At 35.6% G+C, this 20,438-nt stretch overlaps 2 protein-coding genes and 1 pseudogene across 2 annotated transcripts; 2 read left to right on the top strand and 1 right to left on the bottom strand.

The window, feature by feature from the left end:
• Positions 1-240: 240 nt before the first annotated feature.
• LOC143570545 (anthocyanidin 3-O-glucosyltransferase 5-like) lies at positions 241-1,815 on the top strand (annotated as a pseudogene).
• Positions 1,816-4,409: 2,594 nt separating this feature from the next.
• On the bottom strand, positions 4,410-7,418 carry LOC143570560 (putative aquaporin NIP4-2). Its single transcript, XM_077056185.1, has 6 exons — positions 7,323-7,418; positions 6,784-7,008; positions 6,543-6,589; positions 5,233-5,383; positions 4,971-5,032; positions 4,410-4,608 (listed from the first exon to the last, which is right to left on the bottom strand). Exons 1-6 carry the CDS (start codon positions 7,416-7,418, stop codon positions 4,410-4,412), a joined length of 780 nt encoding a protein of 259 aa, XP_076912300.1.
• Positions 7,419-9,110: 1,692 nt separating this feature from the next.
• LOC143570558 (protease Do-like 7) lies at positions 9,111-20,400 on the top strand. The gene is made up of 22 exons (XM_077056184.1): positions 9,111-9,323; positions 9,961-10,031; positions 12,285-12,419; positions 12,947-13,005; positions 13,703-13,739; positions 14,010-14,135; positions 14,220-14,309; positions 14,421-14,486; positions 14,582-14,638; positions 14,734-14,799; positions 14,879-14,986; positions 15,685-15,765; positions 15,834-15,883; positions 15,964-16,129; positions 16,862-17,377; positions 17,454-17,559; positions 17,695-17,865; positions 17,946-18,025; positions 18,929-19,372; positions 19,453-19,610; positions 20,026-20,137; positions 20,218-20,400. The coding sequence occupies exons 1-22, from the start codon at positions 9,113-9,115 to the stop codon at positions 20,377-20,379; spliced, it is 3,072 nt and encodes a 1,023-aa protein (XP_076912299.1). The 5' UTR covers positions 9,111-9,112; the 3' UTR covers positions 20,380-20,400.
• The last annotated feature ends 38 nt before the right edge of the window (positions 20,401-20,438 follow it).

Below are 20,438 nucleotides of genomic sequence, written 5' to 3'. Positions count from 1 at the left end.
GATTGTTTTCTAACAATATATGATCAGTTTATTATTGATTATATTATATATAATTATTAAGTGGAGTACTATTTTTTTCATCCATTACGCATATATACACCGGTCTCAATCTAGTTCCATACTTCCATACATATGTTTGACTGAGTTTTAGTTCCCACATATTATTTCTATGACCCTCTACCAATTAAAAACTAAAATATATAATTTTACCTTATTTATGAAATTATTAGCTTTGTAGTATAGGTACAAATGATCCACTTTTTAGACCACCAATTAGAAATTAACATACTCCCATTTTCAAAATCACGAGAGCTTATATATAGAGGTACATTAATTCATGAACAATCAATCATCACTTCTTAGTTAATACCTTTTGCTACTTACATGGATCAAAAAAAGCTTCACGTAGCAATAATCTCAAGCCCCGGTATGGGTCATCTAGTACCCGTACTATTACTTGCCAATCGTCTCGCCACCCATCATCACCTCCATGTCACCATCCCAGACATCACCCCCCAGACATCACCCGTCGAATCACAACTCTTCGACTCCTACACCGACTCCTTCCACATCAACTTAATCAAAATCCCATTACCAGACATCTCCAACTCACTCCACCCAAACGACAATATTGTCACCCAACTAGCAATCATGATGCGGGCAGCCCGAAATAATATTCGGTCAACCCTCTCCGCCATAAGCCCGGTCCCACACGTCCTCATCGTTGACTTATTCTCTAGTGAATCACTTCCTATAGCCGATGAGTTTCACATGCAAAAGTATGTATATGTCCCATACAATACACATTTTACCGCTCTAACTATTTATTTACAAGTTCTTGATAAAGTGGTCAAAGGTCAATACGTTGACCAGACCGAACCACTTAGGATTCCCGGTGTGTACCGATTAGGTGTAAAGATGTGCCCGACCGATGCTAGACCGGAACACCCGACAATACCATGAGTATGTTCGGATGGGGGTCGATTTCACGACTTTATCCGATGGGATTTTGATAAATACATGGGAAGATCTGGACCAAACATCACTTGATGCGTTAAGGAACAACGCTATTTTGCGATCTGTTGTGAAGGTTCCGGTTTATGATATTGGACCGTTGAGTAGAGAGGTAGATCCGCTTGGTTCAGAGGGAAATAAAGTAATCGAGTGGCTTGACATGCAACCGTTGGAATCCGTGCTTTTCGTATCATTTGGGAGAGGAGGGACACTTTCGGCTGACCAGATAACCGAGTTGGCTTGGGGTTTGGAGTTGAGTGGAGAAAGATTTGTGTGGATAATACGTCCACCAACTGGTATTGTCAAGGACGGTACGTTCTTTACCTCTGGGTCCGGTCCAGATGGATGCCTAGAGTTCCTTCCAAAAGGGTTTTTGGACCGGACCCAGAACCAGGGTTTAATTGTCCCATTATGGGGGCCACAAGTGACAATATTGAACCATAAGTCCATTGGTGGGTTTTTGACACACTGTGGGTTAAACTCGATTTATGAGAGCATTAGAGGTGGGGTACCGATGATTGCATGGCCATTGTACGTAGAGCAGAGACTAAACGCCGCCCTTTTGGTGGAAAAGCTAGGCGGTCCGGCTGAGGTGTTGCCGGCCGAAAAAGACGTAGGAAGGGAGGAGATAGAGAAGATGGTGAAAAGTTTGATGAAGGGTGAAGAAGGAACTACAATGAGGAAGAAAGTGAAATCATTAAGGGAAAGTGGTAATCAAGCATTAATGGTTAATGGATCTCCGTATAGATCAATGTTGGAGTTTATCACATGTTGCGAAATTAAGATCTAGTAGTGTTAAAAAAAAGCTACCATATTAATTACCTTGTATCGTTTTTATATGTTAATATCTTCGTATTGTGTATGTGTTATCTTTACGTGTATCTTTAATATATCTTTTAAAAAATTACAATGTTTTCTTTATGTTTTTCATCAAATTGTCAAACCGAGTCTGATTTCACACCTCGTCCTTTATTTGAGAACTTTTATAATTTTTTTCCATACAATCATAAGACGCAACCATACGACGCAACGTAAAAAAAATTAAAATTTTAGTGTTTAAGAACTAACCTAATATTATATAAAAATATGTAAAATAAAATATACAAATTACATGATGGGAATTAATAAATTCATTGAGAATTGAATTTTATTCCACATTTAAAAAAACTTGAAATTTAATAAACTACACAATCAATGATTACATAGTTTAAAGTGACATTATTATGCAAGTATACAAAACGTTATCTATTCTAAGACTATCTACGACACTCATTTACCCCTTAACACTATCATAGTCATCTTTCTCACAAGCAATTTATTATTTTCATATCACCGTTACTTTTAAAATTTTTACGTATCAAATATATATTCTTTTTATTTAAAAATAGTTTAATAATTAAATAAAATAATTAATTAAACAAAAAGAAAAATAAATAAGTAAACTTGCAATCGATTGAAAAAAATACATAGATCGATAAAACCTGAAATAGCAAATGAAATTAGAACGTACAATGCTACATAATTTAAAACAACAAACTGAGGGTATAAAACCAAAACTAATCTCGTCTAGGCATGTTGTATATGTCCATGATCTCGTTACACAAAGCTTCATGTCCGTGTCGTTGGTATGAATTCATATGGCTGGTGTCAATGAATAGTCATTAAATATATTAAGCTTCTAATTAATCAAATGCCAATGCCAATTACTTCTAAGATTGTGAGCATTTCTTTCAACTTGAGGTGAGCTGGCGTTGTAATACTCTTCTATCCTTACGATTATGCGTTTGCATACTGGTTGTTGGCAACTATTAAGACTTATTCATTAGGAGGAGTTGGACTTGGTTGCTGAAGTTGTGATTGTGGTTGTGATTGTTTTTACAAATGTTATCGGGTATATTACAAATCCCAAACCGACGAATTATTAAAACTAATCCCAAACCCATCCTAAGCACTAATGGATCCGGGATTATCTGTCTCAATTATGTCGGGTTACGGGTTTTCCCATCGGGTTCAAGTTTCATTGTCATCTTTAGCTTACACCGTAATTGAATATTGTAATTATTAAGGTACCTTAAACTCATTGTGTTTATAGGTGGTAATTATGCCCCATCGTTTATATAATGGGTTTATTTGCGTAAATCTGATTTGTATATGGGTCTGTTTGGGTCACATTACATTAATCAACGAGTTAAAACATGTCAGCTTAAACAAGTCATCGGATCATAAAACTTTTTAACTTAAAAAAAGGTCTAAATGGTTTGCATCACTCATGACCATTATTTGTATTCACCCACCTGCCGCACTCGCTGCTGCCATTGAGATCGACACTCCAACATCGCCGATAATCCATTACCACCACCGTCGCTATTTCACCTTCGTCGCCACCGGTTTATTTTCGCCTTTCCAAAGTAGTCACCACAAGAGTGGCGTGGGCACGGGCGTTTACTTTTTATCTTTTCTTTTTCCCTTTTTATTTAATATAAAATGACTTATTTTAACCGTAAGTAAGGGTGTGGGGTGGATACCTTTTTTCAAAGCGATTTGTTTTAACTAAGGGTGGTGTGGGTGGATACTTTTTATTTTTTATTTTTTCTCAAACAACTAATTTAATCGAATTACATGTAGCCCAAACTACTTTTGATCATAACCAGATGGATACTTTAAAAAAATGACTAGTATTAATCATATTCATTTTGCTTAAAACATGTTTTGACTGTAGTCATTTTTCTTAGAACTTATAATGACCCAACCCCGTAATCCAAACTCGTGACTCGCCCATTTTCCAGGTCTAATTGTGTTTCCTAGTTTGCGAGTTAAAGACAACACAAATTCAAAAATTGTATACGGTACTCAAACACAAAAAATTTATACATACTTGAAAATCATGTCACACACGTGAACCCATATACGACACATATGTTAACCTGAAAAAAAAATGTTAAGTTCCTTTTGCACATTAATACTTGAAATTTACAATTTTGTCATTATTTTAATTTTTCAAAACAAATTTGTTAAAAGTATGATACTTTTCTTAAACATATAATGTTTAGTACAAATAATACAAAAATAATTTAAACTATTGCACAAACACATATTAAAGAATTAAAGATTACACAAATAGGTTAAAGAGGTATATTTAGCCAAACATGTTCACTAGTCCGATGAAAACCATCCGAAATTAATTAGACTAAAACAACACCCGTAATTTCGTATTAGTTCCACGTACACCCTTAAAAATTACGCTCAAGAAGCCAAACATCGATCTAAGGCATCAAAACCGCAAATATAAAAACGACGCCATATCAAGAACTCGAAACAACTTTAAAATATAATATAACAAGACCAACATCTAGAAAAATTAATAAAAGATATGATAAACTGTAAAAATTTTATCTTTAGAATGATGATGACCAACTTCTTTTCACAATATCACGGAAAGATTTGTCAGTTGGCATCAACAACCTATAAACAAATGCTCCAGCCACCGCTCCAGTGATTGGACCAAAGATATAAACCCAAATTCCGGTGTACTTCCCCAACACAATGGCTGGTCCAAGAGTTCTTGCTGGATTCATTGATGCTCCAGTAACCGGCCTGCAAAATAATTATTTTCCATTTAATATATAACCGGCCTTTCTTGAAAGACAATTCTTTTTTTTGTGGTTGATGAGAATTAAACCAATGACCTTTGAATATTTAAAGATAATTTGTCTCTCACTTAGTCATCAATCACACCACGCGAGTTTTACTAACTGACTATACGTTTTTTTTCACATGTTTTTTTATAATAAGTTATAGGGATGCCACTAATATTCTTGGAGTTTACTGATTTATCCTTTGAGTTTATTATAGTAATTACTATAACGAACTTAATCGATACCGATTGAATTCGCATCCTTCCAACACACATGGTTTATACTAATTTTAAAAAAACAAATCAATAATTAAAGAATTACCCTGCCACAAAGACATTTAACATAATCGTCATTCCAACAATAATCCCTGCATGGTTTCTTGTCTGCAATATTGGCTTTGCTATTCAAAAGGGGGGTTGCGGCGCAGCTTGTTGCCCGTTTGCCTGCCACTTTATTGTAATCGTTTTATAGTAAAAAGCAATAATCCTGAGTTTTCAAAATAATAATAATAATAATAATAATAATAATAATAATAATAAATTAAAAATATCCCAAACTTAACGATACAAATTAACTAACATACCGCTCGATTATCAATGGAAGCACCCGAGATAACAAACATTAGGATAAAAGTAATGACAACCTCAACAACAAATGCTTGTCCGAATGAGCCCGACGGTATGGTTCCAAAGAACTCATCCGAAGTCACATTCACAACTAAAGTTAATGTTATGCTTCTAAGGATTGTTGGGTCAAGAATTTGACCCAAATGAGGAGATTTGACCTAAACGAAGAATATGGAAGATTGGAATCTTCTCAACTTTCTCAGAAACTGCTAAGTATTGAATCCGAGCACACCTTGGACCTTCGAGTAAGCTTTTACTTAGCCAAGTACGAGATTTTGCCTTCCGGGCAAGGTTTACTTCAAATAGTCTTCTTAAGTGGATATCCGAGCAAGGTATGCTTTTTAGTGATTTCCCGAGTAAGGATAATTGATTTGGCATATCCGAGCAAGGTTCACTTTGTCAAGCAGGGTTGTTCTTCAAGACCAAGTATTTTACTCTTCCGAGTAAGGTATGGTCAACCAAGTCCAAGAAGCCAAGTAATTGGAAGACCGGGCAAGGTATTCTTAAATAATTATGGTCCGAGTATACTTGATGAGTTAATAGAATATCTCTAAGTTATTTCGAGTAAGGTTCTGCTCAAGTAAGGTATGTACTCCCGAGTACGCCTTATCAATAAGTTGTTCAACTGACAATGAGCCGAACAGGATCATAGAAGAACAAGGTTGCTCGTAAGGATTTGTCGGGCAAAGTTTGATAAGTTCAAGAAGATTGAAGTCTACTCGGTGAATATTTTACTTGGTAAAATATTCTTTAAGTAAAGTCTACCCGGAAACTGATTCCGAGTACATTTCTGTTTTACCAAGTCTGAAGGAAGGCCGAGTACACTGCGTACTCGGAGACTGAAGTTTAATGAAAAAGCCTACCCGGAAGACTTGTTTTACACTTAGTTTTATTTTTGAATATGTATTATCGGATAGGGTTTCTAGAAAGAATGACAGCTGTCTTAGGTTGGCAGGCCTATAAATAGAATATTTAGGGCACGCCGCCAAAGAGACGAGAGAAAGACACTAGAAAACCCTAAATCGATTATCCTTTGTATGATTAACATTATATAAATGGAAATCTTTTGAGTGAATCCGGTGTGTGTCTTTTGTCCTTGAATATTCATTGCAACCGTATGTTTGTTATTGATTCCGCCTTTAACAAACGGTCATCTTTCTAAATATAGTAACCCGTCATTAACTCTCTTGTCAACACGATTAATTTTGTGTGAGTTATGACATGATTGATTAAAGATCCGAGCCGAATCGACCCTCACGAGTGGGACCTGACAAGGATTGATCCCAACATTTGTGACACTATATAAAAAGGCACCTGCGTTGCGTATAGAGACGGTATTCAGATTTAAAAAGTTGACAAGCAGGTCAGGCTGGTTAAAATAGGTTCGGGTTTCAGGTCTAATTAAGTACTTTTTTTTTAAATAAGATTTATGTTTATTCAGCACAATATATAAAACTTCATCAACTACATAAAATATTAGTCCAAAACGTTTAACATAACTTATGTACCTCTTTAAATGGACACAATCCCAAAAGAGCCAAGGTAATGGTAACAGCAGGGTTAAAGTGCGCCCCGGAGACATGGCCTAGAGTGTATATCATAGCCATAACTATTAAGGCCCACGTAACACAGACTCCCGGAAAAGTTACAGTGTGGCCATAGAGGACGTTAACTACCACCGATCCACGACCCGCAAAGATAATACAATATGTGCCAATGAGTTCTGCTAAGAACTGTACACCACAATGAAATATGAATCCCACAATTAATTAATCAAAATTGGATTTTAATAATACTAACTTTGACCCCATGGCCTATTGTTTGCTAACTCATAATAATTTATATTGTCAGTGTGACATGACACTCTTAAGTTTCATTTTCTTAGCAAAAGGCAATCTCGTTGTTTAAAAACAATATAAATGAAAGTTTGTTCACATTGTCGGTATGAAATAGTATCAACCAGTACGTTATAATTTGTATATCATTTTCTTAATTATGTATAATCACATTCAAATAAAAATTGCATTCATACTAATTACTAATATACCTTTTGAGCTAAATGGACTTTATGATTTGTTGACATACTCAATGTAATATTGCCTTTTTCCATGGCTGAAAGTTGTGAATCTGTACCGTCGTTCATCATTGGTCAGTGGAAATAGTTTTCGCAAATGAAGAAACTAAGATCAGGATCTAGAGTTTACTGTGTGTTGCAAGGTGGTGTAATGTGTAAAATGTGCTTATTATATGTTTTTTGATGACTGATGATGCTTATATAAAGGGGAAGAATCACAGGTGGATGATGATAATGAATTGGTTTGTTTTTCTTTCCTTATATCAAAATTTTGAAAGCTTATACTATAACTAAAACTAAAAGTTTGTTTTGGTTTATTGTTTTACTTTGTTATGTATATCTCGGTTTATTCTACATGTCATTGACACTGCTTAAAAACATATATTTGACACGGGTTTAGGTTTAAGTTTGATACGGATTAGCAAAAGTGATGTGTATATTTATTTATAAGGACATGGATCGGCTTTCGTACTATTTGAGGGTGCCTTTTGGATGAAAACATGGATCATACTCTTGCACGTTGAAAGAAGTCGTTAGCCTCACCATGCCATGTCGCCAACTCACCATGACTCTAGCGGGGGAGTAACTGTTTCGGCACAAATGCTCTTGTATGAACTAATAAATGTCGACCCATATGATATATATAGCATTGTACCACCACAAAAGTAATATGGGTTAAAATCCTTGTAAATTTAAAGTTAGTTGACAATTCAAATAAAAATCAAATAAAAAAGAAAACAAAGTATAAAACATTTTGAAGTCTTAAGTTGATACAATTTTGACAAAAAGATGTTGAAGTCTTAAGTTGGAACATATTGTAACTAAGAATTCATTTCCATATGTCATTCGGTATAGAAAATCAAACGTGTTAATTGAAGCTTTAAGTAGAGTTAAGTGCAAAACTCAACATCATTTTTCAGGATTACACCATGTAGTGTTCTTTTTTACAGATACACCCCGGTGGTTAGCTCTTATTTGGAATTGGACCCAACCATTAGTCCCAACATTAAAAACCAGTAAAAATACCCTTATACCCTTGCATTTTCAACCTTGTGTTGTTGTGTAATATATCAAAATTCAACCCTCGTGTATTAAACATATTCCCTCAAAAATTAAAAACTAACCAGTTTTTGAATTTTTATGTTTGACTTTCTTTGACTCTATTTACTTTCACCAAAATTTAAAGTAACTGATTAAATAAAGACCATCATTGACCTTCTTTCTACTAGAGTTGTACAAAAAAAACCGGTTTGGGTTCAAAACCGGATTCACCCAGACCGTCAGTTTCAGGACCGGTTTCCCTTAAGATCTACCAAACCGGTTTTAAAACCGAACCGGTATGAGGAAAACCAGTTAAACCGGTTTATAAACCGGACCGAACCGACGTGACCAGGTCGGCCTATCTTACTCCTAAACTAGTTTATAAACTGAACCGGTTTGAGTCAAACCGTTTTTGTCCAGCCGTTGACTAAACCGGTTCGGTTTGAATTTAAAACTGGTTTTGTACACCTCTACTTTCTACCCGTCACAATCGTTTTGTTTTATGACTTCAGGCCATTCAACCTGTGGGCCTAAAGCCCAATAAACAAAGACCATCATTCGGTCTAAATCTTCACAGTCACAACACGCCACGTGTAATATTATCATTGGTTATAAGTCTCAACTAGTTAAAACTACTGCACGAGTGTATCTCGCTGTCAACTCTCTCTAAAACCTCTTCACTCTCCAACTCCGGCAACCGTCGGAAAATAACTCACGAGTCTATGGAAATCGATCCTCCGTTCAAGGATAACCTAGCCACCGCTGAGGACTGGCGGAAGGCGTTGCAGAAGGTGGTTCCGGCGGTGGTGGTGCTCCGGACCACCGCCTGCCGTGCATTCGATACCGAATCCGCCGGTTCAAGCTACGCTACAGGCTTTGTTGTTGATAAGACACGTGGAATTATATTAACCAATCGTCATGTTGTTAAACCAGGTTGTTGTTATCATTATTATTATTATTATTATCATTATTCATTTATTTAGTTTGTGAAAATTAGGGCAAAAGTATTAGATGAACTGGTGGTTAAAGTAATTAATATTGATAATGTTTCAATTGTAGAGTGACATTGTAAAAGTTTGATGTGGAAATTGATTATTATTATTATTATTCATTTATTTAGTTTGTGAAAATTAGGGCAAAAGTATTAATATTTGTAGAGAGACATTGCAAAAGTTTGATGTGGCAATTGATAATAATAATAATTAATCTGTGCAATTGTATTAGATGAACTAGTGGTTAAAGTAATTTATGATATATTAATATTTATAGTGTGACATTGCAGTATAAGTTTGATGTGGAAGCAGCATTGTAGAAGTAGAACTTGCTAGGTGCTATGGGGTAGGGACTAGCGATAAATAGGATTAATCAAGATTAATTGAATTAATCTGTATGTTATATATAAAATTTTCAATTTTGACCGATTTTACCAAATAGCGATTAATTGGTGACTAGTCGGTGGGGGTACTGACCTGTGATTAATCGGCGCCTAGGCGCGATTTTACAGCCATGTGTGGAAGTTGATTATTTTAAGTTGTAACTATGTGTTGATTGATTATGCATCTGTTTGTAGGTCCTGTAGTGGCGGAAGCTATGTTTGTGAATCGTGAAGAGATTCCGGTTCATCCGATATACAGAGATCCGGTAAGTTGGTTAATGGATCAGTGTTTATTGTTTTTGAATGTTTAAAGGTTTTATTTTGAATTTGTTATGTGAGTGCTTTCTAGTGCTACATAGAATCCACATATCTTGTTTCAGTGGTATCTTATGTTAGAATTAATAATATGTATCATGTATCTTGGGCAGTGATCGAATGGTTTGTAGTTTCTACTCTATGCTTGTTTTTAGTATGCTTTTGATGTGTATAATACTACAATGTGCATAAAGAAACACTCAAATGTTTTACGTTTTATCGTATCAAAGGGAAAGTGATACTGTAGCAGAAGGTGTTCAAAGTGGTGTTTTTAACTAAAATGAAGCACAATTGGTCTCATAAATTATGTTGGATACAAGAATACCACATTATGTTCGCAGACGATATTGTGTTACTTGCTGAGAAAAAACAAGATCTAAACATGAGGCTTGAGGAGTGGCGAACAACCTTAGAGACAAAAGGTTTAAAGATTAGCCGATCTAAGACGGAGTACCTCCACTGTGATTTTGGTGGGATAAACGACAATGAAGACGCACAGATCACAATTGAAGGGCAGGTGGTCCCGCAGGTAACGAAGTTTAAGTATTTAGGATCATTTGTTCAGAGCGATGGGGAATTAGACAGTGATGTGACCCACCGAGTTCAGGTAGGATGGTGTAGATGGAAGGCAGCCACAGGTATATTGTGCGACAAGAGTTTCCCGACTAAACTAAAGGGAAAATTCTATAGGGTGGCAGTTAGACCTGCAATGCTATATGGAACAGATTGTTGGGCCATCAAGAAGGCACAAGTGCGGAAGATGGAGGTAGCAGAAATGAGAATGCTACGTTGGATGTGTGGGCACACAAGGCTAGACCGAATAAGAAACGTTGTGTTTCGCGAGAGATTAGGGGTGGCGAACATAGCAGACAAGATAAGAGAGTGGAGATTGAGATGGTTTGGACATGTAAAGAGAAGACAGACGACGAATCCTGTTAGATCCGTAGAAAACATTACTATAGAGGGGAGAAGGGGTAGAGGACGACCTAAATTGACTTGGGATGAGAGGATTAGGCATGATTTGATAGACCTAAACCTCTCCGAGGACATGGTTGAGGATAGGAATTCGTGAAGTAGAATTAAAGTTAAGGATTTTTAGAGAGAATTGAATAACTTAGGGCTTAGACTTAACTTATTTAGGTCACATACCATAATGGTATTTCCCTTACATATATTATTATTATTATTATTATTATTATTAGCTTTTATATTGCTGTTAAACTGTGACCTTATTATTAATATTATTATAATTAGTAGTAGTTTTTATATAACGGTTAAACTTTGATTTCCTTTATTTTGCTTCATACACATGTACTTAGAGCCGAGGGTCTCTCTGGAAGCCACCTCTTTATTCCTTTGGATAGAGGTACGGTGTGCCTACATCCCACCCTCCCCAGACCCTACCTATAGCTTTGCTGTCGGTGGGATTTTACTGGGTATGATTGATTGATTGATTGATTGACAAGAATACCACAGGTTCACTAGATAGATTTGATCATAAATTTGAGTAGGCTATGTTAAACTGCCAAATTATAGAGATTAGATATTTATTGATCACAGCTTTGTATTTCAGTACATACACCATCATATGCTATGGTAAAGTGAATTTCCATTTATCAAAGTTCCTTAACAATGAAATTAACATTCACTTCCTTTCAGGTGAATGACCAAATCGTTGCATAAATTTCACTATTGACGCCTTTCACGTAATAACATATTCCATTAATATATGTGTGTGCATGTATCTGCGTATTATGTTCTCATTTCATCAAATACTTGTTACTTGACCTATTCTTAATTACTCAATCGATTGCACACGTCTTGGAACATTAAAGCAACTTACTTTTTTATCAATTTGGATAATAAAAACAAATTTGCTTCGTGAACTTCTTTTTCAAATTCTTTGCCTAAATTATGGGTTTAATTATAAAATAAAAGCTATTACCTTTGCCAACTTCATACTTAGTCAACTAAATGCTTTGTTAACTCAATTTTTCGATTGGAGTTATGGTAAATATACCAATTTTCATTACACAGACAATTAACATATTCAATGTAGCATATCGACGTCTAATCGATCCATTAATGATCCTCGGGTTAACATGTTCCCATATTGACAAGTTTCTCATTTCTTCTAACAATTGCTTAAATTTTTCTTAACACTTACAATAATGTTCTTAAGTGTTGCATTGTTGAATTTTTAGGTTCATGATTTTGGATTCTTTCGTTATGATCCTGCTGCAATACAGTTTTTGAGCTATGAGGAGATTCCTCTTGCTCCAGATGCTGCTTGTGTTGGCCTGGAAATTAGAGTTGTTGGTAATGATAGCGGAGAGAAGGTATTCAATATTCTTCATTTACAATTACAATATTATTTACTATTGGAAATTGATAAAAGTAAAAAAATTATGTTTAATATCCTTCATGTACACTGTTGTTTACGCCCTGCTTGCGGTGCGCGCATATAATGTATATATGTGTGAACCCTCGGGTGGGCAAAAGTAAAATTGCACTAATTTTGACGTTATTTTACTAATCTCGTGAAAATAACGTTAAAAGTGGCGGAAGGTTAATCATGCATCATGTGGTGGCGTTGATAGCCGAAAGACAAGGGCACATGCACCAATCAGCCGGTGTCCCGATGATTGAGTGCTATGTGCCTTATGTCCAAGGCTTGATGCAAAACTACTATCGAGCCGGGGGTCTCACCGGAAGCAGCCTCTCTATCCCTATGGGATAGAGGTAAGGCTGTCTACATCTTACCCTCCTCAGACCCTACCATAGCATTGCTATTGGTGGGATATACTGAGTACGATGATGATGATGATGATGTACACTGTTGTTTACTTTTGGCCTGAATTTGTAGGTCTCTATTTTGTCTGGCACCCTTGCTCGTTTGGATAGAGATGCCCCGCATTATAAAAAGTATGTACTTCACTGTATTTTTTTTAATAATTGTTTGTGACTCAAAAATTGTGTTTGTATTGGTTAAGTTACCTATTAAGCTCCCGTTGTTGAGGTCTAGATTACATGTTTAGTGATTATGCAACTATCCATTTTTTGTCTTTTATTTTAATGATCACAACCATTTATTGGTATATTTATGCATTCCATTTGGTTATGGAAACATAGAATTTTAAGTCAGAAATTTTATAACTTTGTAGTGGGAGGATTGAGTGAGGTCAAAAATCTTTTCATGTACACTTAAAAACAAAACAAGAAATAAGCATTGTCACTGTCAGGATCAGATCATTCTTGACTAATCAAAGTAATGTTTAGCAATGGAATAAAAGTTAATCAAGCAAAAAAACTTGTAAGAATAATGATTATTGCTTATAATTCGTCGTACGTCGCTTATAAAATACAACGAAGACCATTAATATTTATACCAAGAACAAGACTTGCCCTAATCTATTCTTTGCACCGATAACAAGATATTGCTAAGATAACAAAAGATTCTTTCTTAATTAAAGTATCGCAATATGTGCCGGTTATATTATCTATGTATCTAAATTTCTTTGAAAGGATACGGTTTACATTCAACTGTATTTGGAAAGAAAACTTTTGCTCGAATATAGATGATCATTTTGCTACTATTAATGAAGTCTTTTGCATGTTGCAGGGATGGCTACAATGATTTCAATACATTTTACATGCAGGTTAAGCAACATTGTTTATATTACAATATTCTTTTTTTCTATTCTTATTTTCCCATTCTATTTCTTCATTACATGATCCATAAAAGATTCCTTTTCGTGAAACATTTTTCAAATCTGATTGTTGCAAGTTGCAACTCAAGTTTCTAGAAACAAAGTTGTTTTTTTTTTTGTTTATTTTCATTTCTGTGTATCAAATTGATTATTGCAACTCAAGTTTATTAAAATAAAGTTAACTTATTTGTTTTTATATCATATCTGTGCTTATAACAGGCGGCTTCGGGCACTAAAGGTGGTTCAAGTGGTTCCTCAGTTATTGATTGGCAAGGACAAGCAGTTGCCTTGAATGCTGGCAGCAAGTCTTCAAGTGCTTCAGCATTTTTCTTACCTTTAGGACGAGTAAATATAATATATATTATTTCATATATTATATTTCAAAGCAACATGTCAAGTTTTAAAAGAAGTCTTTGTGTGACGTTACAGGTGGTTAGGGCTTTGCATTTCTTGCAGAAGGGAAGAGATTCCTTTCAAGATAAATGGGAGGCTGTTACAATCCTTCGTGGTACACTTCAGGTTTGCGGGTTGTATAATTTTTCTACATGCATTATTTTTAAATAATTTTTATTTTCAGTTTTTTATAACTGTGATCTATTTATGTATAATGTTGCATGATGTCTGATATAGACAACATTTCTTCACAAAGGATTTGATGAGACTCGTCGCCTTGGTTTACAAAGTGATACAGAGCAGGTTCACACTTTATTTGTTGTTGTTATTATTATTATTATTATTTTTGTATTTTTATATTTTTTATGAGGTCTTAGTTGAGTTATTGATTTAATTAGTTGGTGCGCCATGCGTCTCCCTTAAGCGAAACTGGAATGCTTGTAGTTGATTCTGTAGTAAGTTTTTTAACTTATAATAATAAATTACTAGGTTGTAACACGCATTGATAAGTATGTTTGTAGCTGATGACATTATTATGGTCATTTTGAAGGTGCCAGATGGGCCCGCTCATAAACAGTTAGAGCCAGGTGATGTGCTTGTTCGCATGAACAAAGAGGTGTTTTCTGCTATAAAACATACTTTAGATGCATGTTAACATATTTAAGGTCAAATTTACAACTTGACTTGTTTTTTAGGTAATTACCCAGTTTCTGAATATGGAGTCTCTACTTGATGACAATGTTGGTCAAAATGTTGAGTTAGAACTCGAAAGAGGTGGCAAATCTTTTACTGTTCAATTGACGGTAAGCTACTTGATATTTGTGATTCTATGATGATTTTGGTAACCATGAGAACCAGTTGCCAGTAAACTCAAGGGGCCCACCAACCAACGGGACCGGGTGACCTTCAAGGGGGTTGAAAGCAGAAAACCAGTGGAAGTTGGATTTGACTTCTGCTAGAGGGATTCAAAACACTTACATATGCGTCACCCCTTGAAGGTTTTTTGGATTTCATGTTGATATCGATATCATTATTAGTTTTAGACTTTTAGTGGTGTAACAAGCCAAGCTGCTCGTGAGCTACTCGAGAACGGCTAGCTAAAGCTTCTTTAGTCAATGAACCATAGCTTCACTTATCAAGCTTGAGCTGGCTCTCGAGCCTAAATGAGCCCAATATGTTTATAATTTTTATTTATTATTATGTTATATATAGAAGTTATAGTTATAAATGCATATTAAAATAATTATAAAAGAATATTAATAAAATAGAAACGAGCTGAGCTCAAGCTTGAAACTTATCACAAGCCAAGCTCGAATTTTAGAAACAAAGCTCTAAACAAGCTGAGCTCAAGCTTGAAAAAATACTCACGAGCTAAGCTTGAGATTTAGAAATAGATCTTGAAACAAGCTGAGCTCTAGCTCTCATGTGTTAAATGAGGCAAGCTCGAGCTCGGCTTGTGTAAACGTCCTTAATTATTTTCAAACCCGTATGCTTTTATCAGGTTCAGGACTTACACTCAATAACTCCAAACCACTTCTTGGAAGTCAGTGGTGCAGTGATACACCCTCTTTCCTATCAACAGGTTAGTCTGATTATCTTTAAATTTGTTTATCGTTTTATTATCTTTAATCCGGTTTTGTTTTAAAACAGGCGAGGAATTTCCGCTTTCAATGTGGTCTTGTTTATGTCGCCGAACCCGGGTAGATTCTCGTACTAGTTTTGCTAAAGCTGAATTTCTAGAAATATCTTATCTAAACAGCTTTAATTTCTGTGTCTACAGTTATATGTTTTATAGAGCTGGAGTTCCAAAGCATGCAATTATAAAGAAGTTTGCAGGTGAAGAGATTTCACACCTTGAAGACTTCATCAGGGTTCTATCTACACTTTCTAGAGGATCTAGGGTTCCATTGGAATATATAAGCTACACTGATCGTCATAGGAGGAAGGTAATATTATCTATGCAGTATTATATTTTATCATCATTATATTTATATGTGTTATAGGGGTGTGCATAAAACCGAAAAAACAAACTGATCTGTAACTGGATATAGTGAACCCAAACTGGCAGTTACTGAACTTTTGGTTCGGTTCGGTTCAGTTTTGTGTGTAATTAAAACCGAAAAAAAAATAAACCGAACCAAATTTGTGTATTTTCATTTTGAGTTTTAAGTTATTCTTAAGAACCTAATAAATAGTGTCACTCAAGTAATTTAGCCCAAATGTATAATAATCAATTACTTATTATTTAACAAAGATTCAGGCCAAATCATTGGCCAATGTTTTTCTTCGGCCCAACAAGTTTCAACCCAAGTGCTAAAACTAAAAAAACCGAAACCAAATTGTCGGTTTGGTTTCTCTTTGCATGTAATTTAAGACGAACCTAATCGAACCAAATTTATAGATTTTCTTTTTACTTTTGAATTTTTAAGTAATTTATAAGAATTTAATAACAATGTTATTTTAGCCCAAATGTTTAGTAATCATATAATTATAAACAATTTAGGCCCAAATGCCAAACTGTAAAATCTGAACCCAAATTAAAAACTGAAAACGATCGGTTTTTTAACAAAAAATGAATTTTATGTTTTTGGTTCATTTTGACTCCAAAATCAACCATACACACCCTAACTCTAAAAAATGTGACGGATTTGTATCTTGTGGCTTTTATTTGTCTGCAGTCTGTTCTAGTTACTATGGACCGACACGAATGGTATGCTGCCCCCGAGATTTACACGCGTGATGACAATTCTGGTCTCTGGATAAGAAAACCCGCTCTGCCAGTTGTTGGTAAACAATTGGTTAATGGTGTTATCAATATGGAAACAAGTACAGAAACTGAACCTCACGATCATGATGAATCCGAGTGTGGAACAAAAAAACAGAAAGTAAGTGAAAATGAACCAAAAGTTGACACTTATGAAGATCCAAGATCTCAGGAGGATGCAGTTTTGTGGGACCCACACGGGTCGGTCTCTGAGCATGAAATAGAGCCGACACTTGTCATGTTTGAGGTTTTCGTACCGTCATCATGTATGCTTGATGGGGTCCACTCACAGCATTTTTTTGGAACTGGGGTGATCATACATCATTCTGAAAACATGGGGTTGGTTGCGATTGATAAGAACACTGTTGCCATATCAGCATCGGATATTTTGCTTTCATTTGCAGCGTATCCGGTTGAAATTCCTGGCGAGGTTGACTTTGACTTTCTTTTGGTCTTGTTCAAGCCTAATTTAGTTAACCTTAGTTGACTTGTGTCCTGATTTTTAGGTCGTGTTTCTTCATCCGGTTCACAACTATGCGCTTGTTGCATATGACCCGTCTGCACTCGGGTCTGCAGGGGCTTCTGCAGTGCGCGCTGCTCAGCTTCTTCCCGGTAGGTTATTATGAATGTTTATTATTATCATTTTTATTATATTTCTTATTTGTTTTGTGATTGTGAGATTCTGTTAGTGGAAAACTCACGGGACCCACCGATATCCTGCTAATCAATGGGATCATTTAATGTCAGAACCTGCATTAAGACGTGGTGAATCTGTTTATTTAGTGGGGTTAAGTAGGAGTTTACAAGCAACATCTAGAAAATCGGTGGTTACGAACCCGTACGCTGCTTTAAATATTAGCTCGGCTGATTCCCCACGGTACAGAGCGACCAATATGGAAGTAATTGAGCTAGATACCGGTACATATTTTAAAATATATGCACTTTATTTATTTTAATATATTTTAAACAAGTAGGTATTTATGACTGTGTGTGTGCAGATTTTGGGAGCAATTTTTCAGGGGTGTTAGCTGATGATCAAGGAAGGGTTAAAGCCATATGGGGAAGCTTTTCAACTCAGGTATGTAGTCTACGGGTGTTCGGTCGAGTTTGACCGGATTTGACTAAAGGTCTAGTTTGAAACTCTAACTACAGTTTCGGAAATGACACACTAAACCGGCCGGGGTTGAGTGGTTCGGTTTTGGCTGTTAAAACCGATTTTATATTTTCTTCAAAATCATTAGTTTGTATTAAAGTTTTTATAACGATAGAGATGGTTCGTAACTATAATATATATACATAATTACATATTCAAGTGAAAAGAACATATATGAATATAAATATTTAAACGTTTCCAAGTTTCAAACCGCAGGGAACCGTGAACAAAAGGTTTGAGATAATCTCAAACTAACCGATTACTTTTGACTTTTAAGCCCAATGGTTGGATTCAACGGGTTTTAACCAATTACTCTTTGACTTTTTCATAGGGGTGTGCATGGGCTGGTTTGGATCGGGTTTTGGACTCAAACCGAACCCAAAACTGAAAATTTGGTATTTAGTATTTGAAAACCGTTTGATTTATTCAGTTTTCTAGTTCTACCATTGGGCTTGAAAATTTTGGTCCAAAAAAAATAAAAAATTTGGTCTAAAAAAGATTGGAAACAAATGATTTGGATCTAAAACTTTAGTACTAAATCCTTTTGTAATTAATAATTAATTGATTATTATAAGTTTGGGCTAAAACATTTGGGTAACGCTGTCTATTAAACGTTTATTAAAATTCATCAATTGGTTTGGTAAGGTTTTTTCGGTGTTTATTACATGCAAAACTGAAACAGAGCTGAAATTTCGGTTTTTACAAAAACATAAAACCAAACTGTGTTTTCGTTTGGATTTGATTATTTCAGTTAATTTTTCTCTGTTTTATGCACACCCCTACTTTTTCATTCATAAGAACCGAGCTGATAATATTCCTTATATGCAGCTGAAATATTCGGGTAGCTCATCTGAAGATCATCAGTTTGTTAGGGGCATCCCTATATACACAATTACGCAAATACTTGAAAAGATAATATCTGGTGCAAAAGGTCAACCTCTTTTAATAAATGGCATTAAAAGACCAATGCCTCTAGTTAGGATATTGGAAGTTGAACTTTATCCCACTTTACTTTCAAAGGCCAGAAGTTTTGGACTCAGTGACCACTGGATCCAAGTTCTGGTCAAACAAGACCCGATCAGACGCCAAGTGTTACGGGTCAAAGGTTGTTTAGCCGGGTCAAAGGCTGAAAACCTGTTAACACAAGGTGATATGGTGTTGGCTATTAACAAAAAGCCGGTTACGTGTTTTCGTGATGTTGAAGACGCGTGTCGAGACTTGGATGCGTGTGATGATGTCAAAGGGAAGCTTGAGTTGACCGTATTTCGCCAGGTAAGTAAATACGATGTGGTTGTTTGACTTTTGTGTTTAAGAGATGTTGACTTATGGTTGTTTGTTTTGCGGTTTTTCAGGGGGTTGAGATTGATGTTATTGTGGGGACTGACGTGAGAGATGGAAATGGGACGACACGTGTCATTAATTGGTGTGGGTGTTTTTTGCAGGATCCGCACCCTGCGGTGCGGGCTCTCGGGTTTTTGCCTGATGAAGGTCATGGTGTTTATGTGACTCGGTATGTATCTGTTTGTTTTCTTGTATATATGGCAGTTTTGACTACGGGCGGTAATCATGTCAGGTTGGTCGGTTGTAATATTGTATTGTTGAACCCGAACACAACCATATATTTTTGAATGTTAAGTCATCTATAAAATGAATTATTTATTCATTTAATAAATGACCATATATTCATGTCAAAGACATCAATTCTAACTCGGAAACAGTTTTACTAGGGATTTAGGGGTGTGCATGAGTCGGCTTTGGGCTCGAACCGAACCAAAAGCTGAATCCAGTTTTTGTGATTTTAAAAACCATTCGCTTTTTGGAACGGATTTTCTTGGTTTTTTCGTTTTTTATGTCTTGTCAGGGATTGTCACCCCTACTTTTGAACCGCTTATATATAAACAAGTCTTTTTGGGAAATATTTACAGGTGGTCTCATGGGAGTCCAGTGCATAGATACGGTTTATACGCTCTCCAATGGATTGTAGAAGTTAACGGGAAACCAACTCCCGATTTGGTCGCCTTTGTTAATGTAACAAAGGTAAATTGCATTATTCCCAGTACGCCCAAATGTTTTCATCTATAATAAAATAGTTAATTCACATTTCATTGTGTAAACAGGAAATAGAAAACGGGGAATTCGTTCGTTTAAAAACCGTGTACCTCAATGGGAAGCCACGCGTGTTAACATTGAAACAAGATTTGCATTATTGGCCTACCTGGGAACTGAGGTTTGATCCCGACACCGCAATGTGGCAACAGAAAACGATTAAATCGTTGTGAGTTGGAGAGGGTACACACGTACAGAACTAAAAGCATACTTGGGATTGAGTTTGAAAAAT

This window comes from Bidens hawaiensis, unplaced genomic scaffold (genome assembly GCF_021521415.1).
Source record: "Bidens hawaiensis isolate Kalapana, Puna unplaced genomic scaffold, B.hawaiensis_p1.1 tig00025007_1, whole genome shotgun sequence".
NCBI lineage: Eukaryota > Viridiplantae > Streptophyta > Magnoliopsida > Asterales > Asteraceae > Bidens > Bidens hawaiensis.
The sequence above is the reverse complement of the archived record's forward strand: the minus strand, read 5'-3'. Positions and strand labels throughout refer to the sequence as shown.